Source organism: Columba livia, chromosome 4, assembly GCF_036013475.1.
Source record: "Columba livia isolate bColLiv1 breed racing homer chromosome 4, bColLiv1.pat.W.v2, whole genome shotgun sequence".
NCBI lineage: Eukaryota > Metazoa > Chordata > Aves > Columbiformes > Columbidae > Columba > Columba livia.
The window spans coordinates 10,472,070-10,490,409 of NC_088605.1; the positions used below are offsets into that span (position 1 = coordinate 10,472,070).

The window sequence follows — 18,340 nt, forward strand, 5'->3', positions numbered from 1 at the left end:
TAAAGATATGATAGTGAATAGTTCTAGGGCTTAGAGTCAATCTGTTTTTAATAAAACCCACAGCCCAATATTCCTGTAGCAAATTTCAGAGTTTTAGTTTGGCAGCAAACAGTGAATGAAACAGTGTTTTGTTGGTCATAAAGTGTACCATTTTGAAATTTTTGTAGGTTCATTTAAGGTTTTTTAATATCTGTTTAATAGTTTATTAAAAGCTTTTAGAAGTATGATCATTTCTTTATGGCTGACTAAAAAATTTACATTAATATCAGTCATTGCAGTAGCAATCTCTCTTTATTCAAATACTGTGGATTTCTCTAGCTGTGCTGATTAGTACATTCTAGTTGCAGTGGCTCTTCAAGTCATGGATGCTTTTATTTCCAGCTCTTCAGAGTTGCTTGGAAAACATTTGCCAAAATGTGGCTGCTATTGCTTAAGCTATGTGATTCTTCCTTTATATGTTTGTGTGTGTGTATGCAAGGCAGTTTTTTGAATTGATCTGCAGGAGATCTGCCTTCATAGTCTGAATGTCTGGAATAGAGTCAAGAAAGGATGAAAAGGGAAACTTCTCAGCACCATTACCAGAAAATTAAATAGTTTGTGAACTGCTGTCTTTTTTTTTTTTTAGCCATGTCTTCCTTAATTTCCTAGATTATTAATTTGATTTTTCAGAGCAAAGAAAAGATTTTTGTCAGCTGAAAATGTTTTCCTAATTTCAATTGTTATCCAAATGGATTGTGGAAATGTTTAGCTCAGTGAACTTTTATATTTTGTAATTGTTTCTTAAGCACTGTTTTATTCTCTGGGTCTTTTTTCCCCTGCTCTTATCTTTACCATTCCATTCCATTCCAGGGCTCAATAGTGAGTTTTTTATAAGGATGTAATAAGCTGTAAATAAAAATTTTGGTTGGATACTAATTTAGTGTTCTCTTTTCTAATACCACACGGTTTGCAAGTGTCTTTTTGTCCACTCTCCCTCTTTGTTACATTACTGACTACAAACGGGTGAGCAGCATTTTTGTCTGAAACGGGGCATCTGGTGATAATTAATCTTATCTAGAATCAGCTTCTCAGTGGAATCTAATTAGATTTGTCTTCAGGCAGTTTGTTGCTTCAATTTGTAATGTTACTGTTTCAAATTTTTTTTTTAGTGTATGTGCTCTAGTTGTATTTTTTAATCTCCCAGAGTTGTTTACAGCAATCTCCACTATTTAAACATATACTGAAGAGTTTATATTATTTTTGGTCTGAATTAGAAAGAAAAATGAAAATGTATTTGTTATTCAAAATATAAATGGCTGGTTTTGATAGTGTTTTTCCTTTGTTTTCTTTCACCATTGTCTTTTATGAAAGAGGAGCTCTGCATTTTGTTTTGAGAAATACATGAAAGGCCATTAAGCAGAATCCATACTGTGTAACTATTTCATTAGTTTCAAAATACCCATTGTCCTCACACTAATGATGCCATTAATTTAACTAGCCTTAGAAGTCGCTGAGCTGTTTGTAGTCTGATAGTTTTTTTCACTAATTCACAGATTAAAAATTTAAAAATTCCAAAACTGGTGTGGTCATACTTGACTAGTGGTGAAACTTGGTAGGTGTTCACAGATATTCATGCTGGTTTAACAGGAACATACGGATATAGGAGGAGCCTTGCTAGTATTTTGATACGTTATGCAGGTATAGTAATTAATACTGCTGCGTTTAGTCAGGGGCTAATGTGGAGTTCACTGTTTGAAACAGATTTCTGCATTAGGTATGAGCTTTGAGTTAGACAGGAAGGGGGGCCTGGGTGCGTCCAGCACAGCATTGCCAGCCGGGCTGGGGGGGATTGTCCCGCTCTGCTCCGCACTGCTGCGGCCTCACCCAGAGCACTGCGTGCAGTCTGGGCAACACAGGTTAAAAAGGATATTAAGCTACTAGAGAGTGCCCAGAAGAGGGCTACAAAATTGGTCAAGGGTTTGGAGAGGAAGACGTATGAGGAGCAGCTAAAGTCACTTGGTTTGTTCAACCTGGAGAAGAGGAGGCTGAGGGAAGACATCATGGCGGTTACAGCTTCCTCACAAGGGGAGGAGAAGGAGCAGGCACTGATCTCTTCTCTTTAGTGACCAATGACAGAACCCAAGGGAATGGCAGGAAGACGTGCCAGAAGAGGTTTAGGTTGAACATGAGGAAAAGGCTCTTCACCCAGAGGGTGCTGGACACTGAACAGGCTCCCCATGGAGGTGTCACGGCCCCAAGCCTGACAGTGTTCAAGAAGAGACTGAAGAACACCCTCAGACACATGGTGTGAACTGTGGGGTTGTCACAGGCAGGGACAGGAGTTGGACCCGATCATCCTTGTGGGTCCCTTCCAACTCAGGACATTCTGACTCTGTGATGTGACCATAGGTGTGAGCCACATGAACCGCCCCAGCGGTACCTGCCGGGATGAGGAGATGATTTTCTGAGTTACTCAGAAAGACGGGAACTGTCCTCATGGCAGTGGGCGCTGTCTGTGAACATGTACAAGTAGCACCTTTCCTGTCTTCACATTCAGTTGAGCATTTTAGCAAAAAAACACCTTAGCTTGTTTATATTGTACTTTTAAATGTTCTCTTAAAAACCTTAGCAGCTAGTCTTCAGTTGCCAGATTTCCAGTTTTCCTTGGCAGGACCAATTTTCTTCTCAGCCAATTAAAAAAACACCTTAGTAAATTGAAAATTGGGAAAGAAGGAGATCTCATATAAAAATGGATCACATTTAATACTGAAGGAAGAAGCTGGAGTCTCACCTTCTGCCAGTGGTGAACCCTGTTAGGTACTTTAGATCTGGATTCCTGTATATTTTGTTAATTCTTAACATTTCTACAGGCTTGTCAACTGTCTTGTGAATAGCGGTGACGGTCAGAGCCCTGTTGCTTAAGAGTAGTGTTGACTCCATAGAAATAAGCAAACAGGCAGAAGCAAACAGTCAGAGATCTTCTGTTGGATACCTTATCTTTTATTGTAGTTAAGGAGGCTGTATAATATTCTCAATGCTCTTCTCTACTTTGTATAACTGATTGTTAGCATGAGATTATAAGAAAGTGAAACTTAGGATGGTTTGGGTTTTTTTTTTGGTTAATGTGATATATATAGACTTTCAAACAAGTGAAAAAAGGGATACCAAAATATTTCAGAATTGAGAGCACAGCAACTTGCCAAAAGGAAGAAACAAATATAAAACTTAATAAATATTATGAAACTGCCAATAGGCAATTATAAAAGTACTAATAAAGATATTTTCAAGCTTACTGTGATGAAGAAAGATGCTGAAATGAAATAGAAGAAAATTTACTCTGAATTAAACTCTGTTATTTTCTGAAGTGAAAAAACAACAGAAGACGGAGGAATTTTCCTCACATTGAATGTTGCAGTGAAAGGAATCCAAACTTTCAGGCACATAATGACAAGTTTTTGCAATGTAGTGAGTTTATGTACATCTGCTTAGCAGCAGTTGCCGACTGTGTGCCTACTCTTAGGTTTAAGCATACACTTTGCCATTTGGCATAAACTAGATATGTACAGCTGAGCTGTTACAGCTTAACTGACATCTGGTAACTTTTTAAGGTGAAAGAGTATGATTATGGGGAAAAGAGGAAGCCGTTAGATTCAATTATTGCAAGACCAATTCTAATCATGGAACATCGAAGTGAGATAATTTCATTCCTCAGGACAAAGATTCCAGTATTTTGTACTGTGTGATTTAAAAAGTCAGACTTGACAATAGGAAGCCTTCTAAGAAAATGAGTACTGAAAAGTAAGATTTTTTTAAAATATGTAGTGAAAGATTCCAACAGAGGGTGGGTGAGATGATTTCTAGGATGGTAATTTCCTATAGAAAGAACAAATATTTTGCATTGTACATACTTTGCTGTTAAGACAGTAAAGAGCTAGGATTGGCTTTTAATTATGCTCTACTAATAGTGACATGTAGCTTGTGTACACTTCAGCAACCCAACTGATGACTCATGTTTATATAGTAACTTGGTGCTGTATATTTGTGATATTTGACTTGAGACTGGGGAAGTCATAACTTTAATGATTTTAATACATGATTTTACAGGGGCATGGCAAGTGACCTACTTGTGTTGAAACTGTGGTCCTGTTACAGGTTTGCACATCCACCTCCTTGGAATTCTGTACCTGTTGATACTTATAGTTCAGATGTCATTATGATTCAAAATGTACTAAAATTAAAGAAGTAATATAATGATATGTATCTTCTACTTTTTCTAGGGTGCAAAATTTGGGCATCCAATGGGATTAAGTCAGGCTCCTCCCCCGCGTTCATCGGTTAGAAGATCGTTTGGAAGATCTAAGCGATTTAGTATTACTCGTTCTCTGGATGATCTGGAGGTAATTAACTTTCACTTAAAACTTGGAAGTGAGTCCTGGAGAGGAATTTACAGTAGTTAATGCTGTTCATTAATGCAAGAAAGTAAGCAATACCTGTAGTGTAATAAAGTTATTAATCATTATATCACATTTATATGAGGGGAATACAGATTTCTGATGTCAGCTGACTTTTTGAGTGTTTTGTTAGTAGTTTACATTGATGCCATCATCAGTGGTGATTCTTTCTGTGGGGAATTTTGGCTTTATTTTACCTATCACAACTGGTCATGTAAAGCAAAGCAATGCAGTTTTGGTTATCAAAATGTTTATCATGTCTTAGAAATCATTGTATTATGTTATCATATTAAAAAAATCAAATGATCTTCATCTTATTTTTTTCCTTCAGCTGATGATCATTGCACTGAGAAGATTTTGGGGGTTTAAATTTGTTGCTGGATCAGAGTCTTTACATAACTTCCTAAGGAATGTAGCTTACTGAGCATGGAAAATTGTTTAAAAGTATTTAAGTAGGTTTTTCGTCCTTATATGTCAGCAGTTGAGAAGAGGGAATTCTTAACTTGGTGTTGGTCATTAGTTACGGTGATTTTGTGTCTTTCTGAGTGTTACATAGTAAGGCCATTTCACATCAGGTGTAACATCAGCTGGTGCTTGGGCCTCAGTGGCCAAACCTTATAGATTTTGGTGAAAACAAGAAATGAAAAGCCATCTGAATTTAAATAGCAGCTCCTCCTGCTGTGCTGGGAGCGTCCCTCAACCAGCCAGAGGAATGTGGCTTCATTAGATCTTCTCGTGTGTTTCCTCAGGAAAACCTGACCCATAGTGATGTGAACATGAATGGAGAGATTTCTCCATCACTCCTTTATCATACTTATCTGGAAGAAGGTTTATGATTGGAGAGGAACAAAAATATGTGCAGAGCTCTTGGCACAGGAACCGTGTAATACACATATACGCTGCTCTTCAGCATGGGAGGGAATGTGGCACGCTGGTTCCTCTAGATGGGAAGGAGGTGTTGAAAAAGTGTTTTGAGATGGGAGGAGGAAAGAAGAAGATATTCTGAGTTTCCCGTTGTGGGAAAATGTAGGAAGAACAGTGTTTCACTGACTGAACTGAAGGAGAGGGCAGCTCAGTGCACTGGATTTTTAGGGGATAGAATATATGGAGGGAGCTTCTGGCATGCTTAGGGAATGCAGGTAGGAACTGTAATTACTTATTTCTAAGATGTTTTAAAGGACATTTTTCATTGTTGTCTATTTCAGTCTTGTTGTCTGAAACTTCTAAGTGTCTTGCTTTTTTTCCTAGTCATGGAAAATGCTTTATCATTTCTTTGCACTCATAACTTTAATACAGTAATTGCATAACTTTAACAAACAGAGCAAGATCCTCTGGATAAAGCTGTTTGGGAACATCGTTCTTCTTCAGAAAGTGGTGATTCGTCTAAATTAAAACAAAGCTTACTAATATATATTACCACTTTTGATAGAATTTCTGGTCACAGTAATTCACATGCAGTAGGAAAAACAGTTCATGGCATGTTCTTCCAGATTCGGAATTCATAGAAGGTTATGTGCACATCTCATATTTTGAGAAAGTGTTTTAAACACCAAGGATGTAATTTAATTTCTGTTATAGGAGCTGTTCTACATTGCATAAATATTCATTAAAATAGGGACTTGGTAATTTCCATTAATTTCAGAAAGACACCATAGTCACTGGCCTAAAAAGTAATTTTTTCTCTCATTTTGTCTTAGTTGGTATTCATTAGTGTATATAAATGGAGTAACACCAACAAGAGGGACTGAGAGGCTCCCTGTGCTATCCAGTGTCCTAATTCTTAAAGCTGTTACTTTGGATGGGGAAACTTACATTCTAGGTCACTGTATGAATTGGACAAAGAAACAATCTGTATTAAAGTCTGTGTTTGGATGAATGCTCCTACTACATGTAGCTATTTGGGTGTGGACTGCTCTCTCTCAGTTGCTTCTTTTCACTTTGAGTTCTCTTTTTTCCTCTGACATCCCAGCCACCAGCAGAAATACCAACCCGGAGAAGAATTTCAAAAACTTCTTGAGTCAAAGGAAAATATATTGAAGGTATTTTGGTCCTGACTGTAACGCGGCTACTGCAGCACTTTCCCAAGTACTGTTACACTAAGTGTAGCAGAACACAGTGTTCACTGTTAGTACATGTTTAGATCATTTCAGGCCATCTGTTTAGAGTTGCTGGAAGAGGAAATAACAATAGCAGGAAATTCTTAGAGACTCCACCTTTGGGATAATGATCGTGAGCGTATTATATAGGTTACTCAGATGCTTTTGTGTTCCTTCCAGTTATTTTAACAGAATGGATGAGGTACTAACCCAAACATGAAGTTTGAAAATGAATTTGCTTCTCTGAGCTTGTGGGTTTGATTCCTGCTGGCATCCAACTTATTCTTCTGAATTGAGCAGTATAAGTAGGTTCCATGGAGTATCTCCTGTGGGCATATGCTGAACACTGTTCATTTGCTCGGAAGGAGGTTGTATTTGTATTTTTTGTGAAAGTGTGAACTTGCTCCTTTTGTCTTTGAATCTGTGGTGTGTGAAATACCAGCCGTTAGTTTTGCCGTTTTCTGCCATAAGGTGGCGCGATTTCTTTGCAGTTTGTGATGTTTTTTTTTAATCTATCCAAGCATAAAATATATTTGTATAGATATTATTTTAATAAATAAAAATAATGATTACAAGAGAATATTTCACCTTTTAAATTGTTAGAATATGGCTGCCTATACATGCACAGATAATACTCTTGTAAGTTTAGAATTGCCTGTGGTGATACAATTGCTACTCAGTAAGTATTTTCCCCTTGCTTGCAGAAGCTATATTACACATTGAAGAAAACAGGCAAGTTTTTAGAATTAACCTCTAAGTGCTGTTTTTACTAACAGAACATGTATACAAGATTATTTTAAATCTGCATGAATGAGAATTGGATGAGAGTACAGAATTAATGGGTGCAGTTTTACTAAGACTATGGTATGAAAAGTATCTCCCAAAACACAGAATACATGATTGTATTTCTGAACTGTGGAAACTGAGCTTGCTCACAGCAGAGCTGAATATTATTTTCTTATAAATTGGAGCTGAATTCAGGAAATTGTTGTCTCTAGTATGTGCCTTAATTATGTTGTTTTCACAAGAAATGTATTTGGAACTCTTTTTCTTTATTATTTTTATTATTAATAATTATTCATTATCCCATCTTTCTTCCTACTTTACTTCCCTGTGGGTAAGTGCCACTACTCTCATCCTCTTGTTTGATTCTCTCCTGACAAAGACATTGTTTGTAGATTTATAAACACACTAAAGGTGACTCTGTGAGACTGTGGAGACCAGAACACCGCCTTTGTAAAAAAATCCATTAAACAGTGTGATCCTTTTACTCATCAAGAGTTTTGGAACCAGATCCCGTAACACTTTTACCTGTAGCTCATTCCATTCATATCTTAATTTTTCTTGAGGGCTGTAAAAATGGGGGACCTTGCAGTATTCCCTTGAAGTCAAGAAATTCAGGTTCTTCCTCTCCAAGGAAAACATTCAAAGCTGTTATGTTTCCTGAAAATCATTGTGGCACTGGTACTTTTGGTATTTCTCTGTGATTAAAAATAGGGCAGAATAGTAGTATCATGAGAGATGTAATATCTTAGGCAAACAAGTGTCGAGCTCTGAGTATTGCTAAATAATCTTTTAATGTAGAGATATTTTTAAAATTAAAGGCTATTTAATTCTTTTAATAAACAGCAGGACAAAAAAGATGGCTGTAGCTTTTCTTCTTGTCCTCATCCTGTTTTGGAAACAAAGCTATAGCTCTATGAAAAACAACATTTGCTGGATCAAATTCCTGGAGTTTAGTGATGTTTTCAAAGTATGTATCATGTATTCCCTTTAAAAATCAGTGTGAGGAATTTTGTTAGAATGTTCTATCTTAATTATAACCATTAATAATGTAGTATTATTAGCTGCTATTATAGATAATAATGCTTGATATTTTTTTCTGTTTTGTTAATTCCACTGGAGCAACTTTCTTTTGCATTTCATCTGCTAATTGAAAGCATACAACACATCCCTTTGGTATGAGGTTTTTATACTAATGAATGACTTGTCTCTGCTGGATATTAGTTTTGGCATCTGTGGGTGGCAAAAAACCTTAAATGCTCATTTGACTTAATAATGAGTTTTTAAGTGGGTACCTGCCTTTGTTTGACTGATTTAAATAATCAGACAGAGCTTACATAGGGAGATAATAGCTTATGTTAGACCAACTAGTATAGGAGGGAAAGCAGACAAGAACAGCTTGAACATGCCCCAAACTTTTCCCACCCTATCAGTTGATCTAATAAAAAGTCCTAACTCTCCCAGCAGATCTTGCTTCACTTGTGTTCTTAAATTGTCACCACGGCCACAACGCCACTAGCTACGGCTGGTACAATTTTCGAATTTAAATCAAGAGTCCTCTTCATTCTCAGCTTATAATAGTGAATTTAAAATTCTAAAATAATGTATTTTTTTGTCTTAGGTGTCACCATTTTTTTAAAGCTATGGTAACTTGCAATGGACTGCCAGTGTATACAGGTTTCACCATGTACTACCTTTAAGCGTTGCATCTTTTGCATGTAATTTGTCCTAATTTTTATCTAAGGTGTAACCAACCAATTGTCAGGTTTGCTCTCTGCTTTCATGAAGGTGGAGAAAATGCCAGTAAAAAACTGCATGTAAGAATAAAATCTCAATTTTTATATGTTTCTGTACTTTTAGCATGTTAATGATTGAGTTCTTACAGGACTTCTCCTGTCCTGTATATGTATACTCTGCAGGTGGAATGCTAGCATAGCCCTGCCCCTCACACCGCTGTTTTGGAAGCCTGATGGATGTGTGACTGCAGCCTGTGTTCTTTCTTGTTTCCCTTTGCTGGAACCCTTCTGGTGTGGTTGGGTGGAGAGACAGTGAAGGACAGATCCCATTTCTTGGACTATTCCACCAGGGCTCAGCCTTTAAAACACTGCAAAGCGCCATGTGTGCATTTAGTGATTTTACAGCCATTTGCTGTAATAGCCCGAACCCTCTTGCTGAACTGCAATATAAAGCTTTAAATAGTGTTAGTCGTGACATTAAGCACTGATATCTGTACCTTGAATTACTGTGGTGTTTGTGGTCGTGGAGCTGATCAGCAAGGTTTTGAATGCATCCCGTGGTTTCTGCTGGGCATTCTGCTGCTCAGTTCAGAGCTCTGGTGGTGACAGCCCTGGCTGGAGTTGCTCACCTGCTGTGCCGAACGGTGACTGCTCATCTCTGCTGGGAAAGGACGCAGTGCCAGGGGATTGCAATGTTTGTTCTGTCACATTGTTAGAGTTGTCACTTATGTGGCTTTGTCCTGGGCCAACCAGTGTATTTTACTCAAGTGATTTTGGATATGGTCTAGATGTTGGCCCTAATGGCCAGAATCACTGTGCCCAGCAGGCAGTTTGAATGCAACCAGCTTGATTGATAGGAGGCTGGGAGAGCTTGGTGGTGTGGCCAGAAAGCACCAGCTCACCCCGTGTCTCATCCTTGCCTCTCCCTTTCTCATGGGTTTGGCTGTGTATTTCTGTGCAGGGATCTATTCTTCTGTGATGAGACAGGCCCGTATTTCTTATTTTCAGTAACTTTTACTAGTTTAGTGAGTTCTCTTAAAGCCCATGACTCTTAACAGGTTTAAGAAGTAAAAATATTCTAACATTTCATTTCATATTTGAGGTACTGGAGAGAGTTCAGCGGAGAGTGACCAGGCTGCTGAGGTGTCTTGAGCAAAGGTGTGATGAGAAGTGGTTGAGGGAACTGGGGCTGTTCAGCCTGGAGAACAGGAGGCTGAGGGGAGACCTTATCACTGTCTGCAACTGCCTGAAAGGAGGTTGGAGCATGGAGGGGGTTGGTCACTTCTCCCAAGTAGCAAGTGATAGGACAAGAGGAAATGGCCTCAAGTTGTGCCAGGGAAGGTTTAGATTGAATTTTAAGAAAAAATGTTTTCCAGAAAGGGTTGTCAGGCATTGGAACAGGCTGCCCAGGGAAGTGGTGGATTTACAAAACCCTGGAGGTTTTTAAAAGGTGTGTAGATGAAATTCTTAAGGACATGGTTTAGTGCTAGAGTTAGGTTATGGCTGAACTTGATGATCTTGAGGGTCTCTTCAAACTGAAATAATTCTGTGATTCTATTCGGTGATTCTAACTGTCTTTAAAACTATGCAGTAGCTTATGACATTATTTATTTGACTAGTACAGTTAAAGCCAGTATGTCTGTACATTACTGTCATCTTGTTCTGAATGATGCCTGTGGTATCCCTTAGTCTTTTTTTTTTTTCCCCAATATCATTCCTTGGGTGCCTTAAAGATTTCCAAGAACATAATTTTTGCACTTTTTGTTCTCTAGACTGCCGTATTAAGAATTTAAAACTTTTCAGCATCTTCTTCAGGCTTTTACTTTGGCATATGTGATCTTGCCAAGTACTTAAGTTATATCCATTGTTACAACATAAAGGAGGACAACAGCATGCTAGCAGTATACATTTATTTATTTTTTCCATAAGTTGTGCACTGGCATTAACCTCAAGTCTTTGCTGGTATTTTATACTGTACAATATTTTTTAAAAAGATTACCAATGTATGCCTCAAGTTTTCCTTACATTTATAGGCTTTGTCATGGAAAGTTCTTATGCTCTTCATACTGTTTTGTGTTATCTGACAGAAGTGGCTTGGTCAACAGATGAGTATAGTTGTGTGTATCTCTTGTTTTTCATGAATCAGAGATACTTATTTCTAGATACAATACTGAATGTTAAACTGTGACATTGTTTTCCGGACAGTGAGAATAATGGGATTTTTTTTGTTGTTATTGAAGTTTGTAAAGTGACTGTATTTCTGTAATTTTACTGTTTACTCTTTTCTACTGCTTTTGGGTTATTTTATTTATTTCAGACTCTGGAGAAATTTGCCATGTAAATTTTCATGTAAGAAGCTGAGTAGTCAGAGAATGTGCTGAGAGCTGGATCTCATCTCCCTTTGTGGGTTGTATATGGCAGCACTCATCACAGAAGTGCTCATCCCATACTTTGGTGCCTGAGAAGAAACAACAGCGTTACTGAGGTTGTGTTCCATCAGGAATTCAGTCCTCATATGCGCAAAGGCGGTTGGCCCCAGACGGAGAAATTTCTCCCAGATGAAGCAATCAGAACGTTGTCTGACCCTGCCACTCAAGTGCTCTCCCAGCCATGCCTGGGCCTGGCTCTGCAACACAAGCCAATTTCTGTCACAGAAGCAGAGGCACAGTATATGCTTCCAGAGACTAGATAAAAACTTGTATTCTGCTTAAATCCTCCAGCAGCAGACCTTACTTCTTGTCAGTTGTCACTACCAGCGTTGTTAAGACGTGTGATTAAATGGGCACAGGTGGCTTCATAAGCTGTCAGCATCTCTGATGCAGTCACGTTTGTGGATCTAGAAGGATCAGACAGGGTGAACAACTTCAGGTTGCGACCTGAAGCTACAGAGGGGTCATATCCTTTAGTTCAGCAATATGAGGGACTGGAACTTGGTTTTGTCTGGTTTCTTTGTGTGGTGACGAAACAGTCAGTGCTTGCTGGATTGGGACTCTTGGTAGGTGAGCAACATCTCAGGGATGTCTTTCTCCATCAGCTTTGGTACTTGGGGTTCTTTTTAAACGGAACTTGCTCTCTTTGAACTAAAACTCTGCTCTCCTGGGTCTGATTCATGAGGCATGTTAACCCCCTGACATGAAGGCAGAGTAACATTTTTACAGCACTGGGGTCTGTTACTGAAACCTAGAATTATTTGCTGCTTAAGGCTGGCCCTTGCTTCAGTTTCTTACATTACACTTGTTAAATCACAGCCATTTTAAGGCTCCTCCCAAGAAGGTGAGCAGTGAGGTGAAGTTACTCAAGGTAATAAGGGCAAGAACAGTCTCTGAAGATGAGAGCTGCTTTTATAAGACTAGATGACTGGAAAACTAAATGGCAGCTCAAAATGTATGCAGATAAATGTAAAGCAATGCAAATGAAGCAGAATAGTCCTAGCTTCATATATCAAATGATATATATGTCTATGAGCTGACTGTTTCCTCTCAGAAGTGAGGTCTTCGAGTTACAAGGGCCAGTTGCATGAAAACTTCCACTGAATACAGTAGCAATGAAACAAAATCCTGTGTTATGAATTATTAGGGAAGGAATACAGGAAAAAAATGCATAATGGTTCCATTGTAGATATCTGTGATTTGGCCACACCTTGAATGTCGTGTTCTAGTCCCTTTATTTCAAAAAGGTTATGATATACTACAAGTGGAAGAGGTTCAGAAAGGTGTAACAACTGTACAAAGTTGTGGCTGGCATAGAAAAAGTAGTTGGGATTGGCTGCTTGCTGTCTCCTTCGGGACAAGAAGTCGGCACCATTAATTAAAGGTAGCTGGAGCCAGGAGCAAAACAAACAGGAGAACTCGATTGTTCATGCAGGAGGTGAGTTGGTCTGTGGGATGCCTCACCACTGAGTGCTGTGGCTGCAAGAAATTTGCATGTCCTGGGGGAAAGGGGACAAGTATTTGTAAAATAGAGCCACTGGGGATTATTAAGAAGACAAGTCACACCAGGTTCAGAAAGTCTCCTGAACTAAAAATACCTGGAGTCTGTGAGAATGTAATCAGGGAAATGTCCTGTATGTTGCCCTGTGCTGTTCATCTGTAGACATCCATGTGTGGCCACTCCTGGAAACATAATACTGGGTTTGATAGACCCATGTTGTGAACTGATTATGTGCTGGTGAGGGGCCTGGAGCACAAGTGTGATGAGGAGTGGCTGAGGGAACTGGGGCTGTTCAGCCTGGAGAAAGGAGGCTGAGGGGAGACCTTATCGCTGTCTGCAACTACCTGAAAGGAGGTTGGAGCATGGAGGGGGTTGGTCTCTTCTCCCAAGTAACAAGTAATAGGACAAGAGGAAATGGCCACAAGTTGCACCAGGGGAGGTTCATGTTGGATATTAGGGAAAAATTCTTCACAGAAGGGGTTGTCAGGCATTGGAACAGGCTGCCCAGGGAAGTGGTAGAGTCACCATCCCTGGAGGGGTTTAAAAGGTGTTTAGATGAGGTTCTTAGGGACATGGTTTAGTGCTAGGTTATGGTTGGACTAGTGCTAGGTTATGGTTGGCCTTGATGATCCTGAGGGTCTCTTCCAACCCAAAAGATTCTGTGATTCTTAGACTCGAGGATGGACATGGCTTCTCCTCAACTGCAGGATTATGGATTTTCCTGTCAGCGCAAGAAACCACGTTACTTTTCCCTTGGTGTAAACTTATTTCTTTGCAAAATACAGGATCTGCTGACTGGAGTGTCTCCTGGTGCAGCATAACTGTGCTGGGCTTGGGGAGGGTTTCCTGGTTGTGCTGTTTGAGGGAGGGGGCACCTCAGATTTCCTGGGCAGAACCCCTGCAGTTCTGTGGGAATGAGGAACTGGGTCCCTGCTTTGGTGCTCTCTGTTCCCGCCCTCCTGCGGCTGCTGTTCCTGTTACTCCGCACGTCGTTTCTGTCATGCTACATCCTCACGGGGGTGAGGAGGGGTTTTTGCTCTGTGAGACCTGGTTAATAGTAGGGAATGAATTAAGGCTTTATTGCATGAACTGAATTGGTATTTCTAAAGTATAATCACAGAACAGATATGACACAAGTGTTAGCGCTGTAGCTATCCATGAATAGCTTCTGACCCTCGCTGTGCTTAAACTGCTCGGATTTTGGCTAGAGTTGGTGTTATTTAATTTTCATTGTCCTCCCAGATTTATCAGTCCAGTGATGTTTAAAAAAAAAAGGAGTTACCTGTGGAGTGTCTACAAGATGAGCTACTGCTTTTTATTCAATATTAAATCCTCAAAACATTTAATCTGTTCTTCTGATAAAAAAATACAGTAGAAATCCTATCCCCTACTTCTGCCTGGGCTGAGGTACTGCAGAAGGGTGGTATTGAAGCATTATTTGTTGGGCAGAAAGTGTGTGCATTTCTTTCTGAAAATACGCAGATATCGCTGGTCTGTCTGGAGAGTAGGTGTGGTATTGAAAATTACGAGAATCATGTTTCACCTGGAATGCGATCCTTGTAAATGCCAATGCCCTGCTTACTCAAAAGAACACGGAACATTTTGGTATGATGAGCTGGATTGCATAATATGCATACATGTGATTGTAATCCTACGGAGACGTGCACCTACATGCCACAAACTGAAAGAAATTTGCTGTGAGTCTTACAAATTGTAACTTTTTTAAAAAAAGCAATTTTAGATTACGTTTTAAGTGTTTTTAATAGGGGTTGATGACCTAGTTCGTTCAGATAATATACTCATCAAAGGGGAATGTCTTAAAGATGAGAATACGTTGGAGGAGAAAACAGTGTTGACTCAATGCTTAAACAAGTTCGGACAAATGTTTGAAACAGCGTCCTGTAGGCCCTCACCGAATGCATTTTACATTAGCAGATTCCTCTGCAGCATGCTGTTGTCTTCACAGAAGCTTTATTGTTACACAGGACTTGCCTAAACACCATTTTAAAAGCTGCCTGTTCCTTTTGATGAGGAGATACAGAACCAGTATTGAGGGCGGAGAATGTGCTGGGGAGGGAGGAGAATGCGAGAGGTGTTGATAGGGCAACAGGCAGAGAAGCCTCATTTTTTTACTGGACTCTGGAAGAAGTAAACATGTGTTCAGAAACAGCGTAATAATAAAGTTGAAGGGACTGTTTCTTAACAATGAGCTGTTAAACTATTTATACATGGAGAAAACTTTTACTGATAGTCAAGTGTCTGTAAGTATAAAGTTTTGTTTGTCTAAAGCGAACAGAAAACAGGAATATGGTTTCTTGAGTAGTCTTCCGAGCTAAGAAATCTTGCAGTGAAATATGATAAATAGTGCTTCTAAGGATTCAATGAGGTTTTAAAGAGACAAAGTTCGTAAGTATAAGTATTTAAGTTGACTTTCTATATAAGTTCTATTCTGAAATTATGAATACACCATTTTTATAGTGATGTTTTAAATCTCTCCTTAGCATTGTATTGTTTTTAAAATGTGAAGTGAGTTTAGTAGATATACAGATTCTTCTCTAATTAAGTTTTTATAAATATTTGTGTTAATTTTCACTAGCATATGTGTTTCCGTAAAGCAAGAATGTCATGCTAAAGTTATAAGTTACCTTCAAATTGTTACAGCATTTTTAAGGTGTGCAGCTAAAGTGATTACTTTTTTCTTCCAGTTGGATTTTTATCCAATAAAACAGAATCCAGATGGTATGAGTTATCAAAATAGCTGAAAATAAAGGAGAAGTATTTACAGAATATATTTTTTTTGAGGTGTAGAGACTTCAGACCTGGTTTAGCCTCTTTTTGCTCAAAACCCACATGTTTTATAAGTAAAAGTCCTAGGTGTATTATAAAATTTTGACACGATAGTCCTTTATGTCTGTATATCTCAGACTAGAATTGTATTTAGTGCTAAAAGTATAGCAGCAAAACTCTCAGTTTTTAAAATGAAAAGTGAAAGAAACAGTTGCGAGGCTTAGGAAGATATATGTGCATTGTTGGCTTAAAAATTAGTAGTTTTCATGCTCAGTTTTACATGGATTTCCTCAAAATCTACTGATTCTTAGAGATTCTTTTTGCAGTAGTCGGAAATTCAGAAGTGACTTAATGTGTTTCAGTGATCTGTCACTTAATCACATCCTCCTTAATGTGTAATTTAATTTTAATTTACTACTGGGCTGCAAGTCACCTTCCATCTGGAAGAGCAAGTTATGCTGTTACTGCATGTTTTTATTAGTGGAGAGAATTCAATTGTCTTAAAATGTTGATCAACAGAAGGAAAAAACCTAATTATTTCCCAAACATTTTGGAAAAAGTGTAGTTTTTAGTATCAGTTTACAGTTGGGCTCTACAGAAGTATTCCTCAGAGTTTACAATATAGCTTACAAAGCCAAATATTTGTGGTTTTGAGTAGATTTCTGGATGGCAAATCTTCCTGAGCTTCACGTTTCTCGGCGTGCAGAGCAGCTGAGCAGCGCAGGCGGACAGCAGGGGGCACTGGGAACAGCGCTTTGCATCCCGTCCCTGCGTTTCTCGTGGATGGCAAGCCTTGGTGTTTAGCTCTTTTTAATACACGAACGAATTCCAGATAGCTTGCCTTAAAAATACTTTTTGTTAAGATTCCCTTGGAATAGGAAGGACTTTTATCTTTGAAATCGATAGAGGGGAAACCATGATGTTTTAAATACGAGAATCCTCCTTTTAATCAGTAGCACGTGTGGGGTCTGTTTATTGTTGAGTAGCTGAGAAATGATTCACAGGAATACATCTAGACAGATTATACAAAATTCGGAGAATTAGGAAAAAACCCATTTTATTTTATAGCAAAGTTTTCTTAATTTGTGTGTTGTCTTTGGTACTCCTGCTTTTTATTTCAGTAACTAGGGTCAGTGAGCTAAATCATAGTCCTAGCAGGTATTTTTTTCCTCTGGCTTTCATGCAAGTAGTTGTTACTTTCTTTAATATGAGATAAAATTAAATAATTGATATTGATGAGATTTAAGATTCTTTGTTGATGTATTCTGCCTGTGTCACATTTAAGTTAGGAATTTTGTGTGACTTGGAGCTGGCATTTTTTGTGTGTGTTTCCTTATCTTAGGAGTCAAGAATATATTAAATCCTATTAACCTTTTGACAAGTTAAAACTTATCCGGGCTTTCCATCATTGTGTCTTTCTCTTCAGCTTTTTCTGCTCTGAAAACAAATGTACAAAAGAAAATGAGAGCAGGAAGTGGAAGGAGGATAGAAGAGAAAAACAGATCAACCATATCTGGGGTCTCTACCCCTTCCCACAGTTTAGCATCTAAGCAGATGGATGTGGGTTTACAAATGTCGTCTTTGGTATATCCAAATAAGGTTTTTAAAGCTGTTGTGTCATATTTTAACACTTCCCATTAATAGCTTTGCAAATTAACATTCCTTCTGCTTTTGACCTTTGCACCCTGAGTTGCCTGCCTGGTTTACAGATATGGTACACAAAATGGCAAGATTTTGAATCTGGCAGTTGCTGAAATAACCTGTGAAAATGTTGAGGGATATGAATTTCTTAAAGGGCTTTCAGACTCACATGACGTTTCCTAACCATTATCATTAACCAGTACCGTCTAATTGGTAGAGCTTATTTGCAGTGCTAGTAGAGTCACTGTATGGAAAAAATGTAGATGTGCAATGCTCAGTTTAGTGAACTAAAATCAACAACTCTAAAGGTCTGTTTAAACTAAGGGATTATTAAGTTTGTAACGCCAAGTATGAGTGCCTAGCATGTATAAAACATGAAACATTGCCCACACACAGTGTTCCTAACAATGCTCAGTTTTCTCCGGTGAACTGTTAGTCTTGCAGCTACATCCCATTGCATGAGGGGTTATTTTTCTCCTAATCATTCTTGTGGGTAAGTTACACCTGTGTAACTCTACTAGTACGTTTGGTCTTTCTAGCTGATTCCTGGAGGACTTAGGTTGAGCATTAAGTAAACACCATTGGTAGAAGTCCCTTTTTGTGTTACCCTAAAGGGCTGTTCACAGGAAAGTTCTCTAGGCATTTCTGATCCACCCGTGCTTTTTCCTTATCCAATGTAAGCATTATTATGCACCTGATCACCTGCATATTTCTAATCTTGTTGCTGTTTGGTTGTTTAAGGTATTGACAGTGAAAATATATTCTGTGCCCCATTGGGTTTAATGTCAAGCAATATGCAGCTTTTAAACAGCTCTTTTTGACATTTTTTTTCTTCATAAAACTATATTTTTTTAATACTTATCCACATACAGTAAAACTGTTCTGCTGTGTGAGTACCATATGGGTTTTGCTTCTTAAGGAGGGTGTAATTTGTAAA

At 38.5% G+C, this 18,340-nt stretch overlaps 1 protein-coding gene across 9 annotated transcripts in view; it reads left to right on the forward strand.

Moving 5' to 3' along the window:
- The window catches only part of RGS12 (regulator of G protein signaling 12), a 93,786-nt gene that overhangs the window by 18,156 nt on the left and 57,290 nt on the right, over positions 1 to 18,340 (forward strand). For 7 of the 9 annotated variants that reach the window (XR_010472100.1, XM_065060442.1, XM_065060444.1 and 4 more), the window contains one exon: positions 4,257 to 4,376. Coding sequence is in view for 8 of the 9 variants with exons in the window: in XM_065060442.1 (XP_064916514.1) it covers positions 4,257 to 4,376 (120 nt within the window). In the remaining variant the exon portion in view is untranslated. Of the gene's footprint in view, positions 1 to 4,256; positions 4,377 to 5,404; positions 5,570 to 15,078; positions 15,237 to 18,340 lie in introns of those variants that run through there. The other 2 variants (XM_065060446.1, XM_021288480.2) reach the window with 2 other exon arrangements.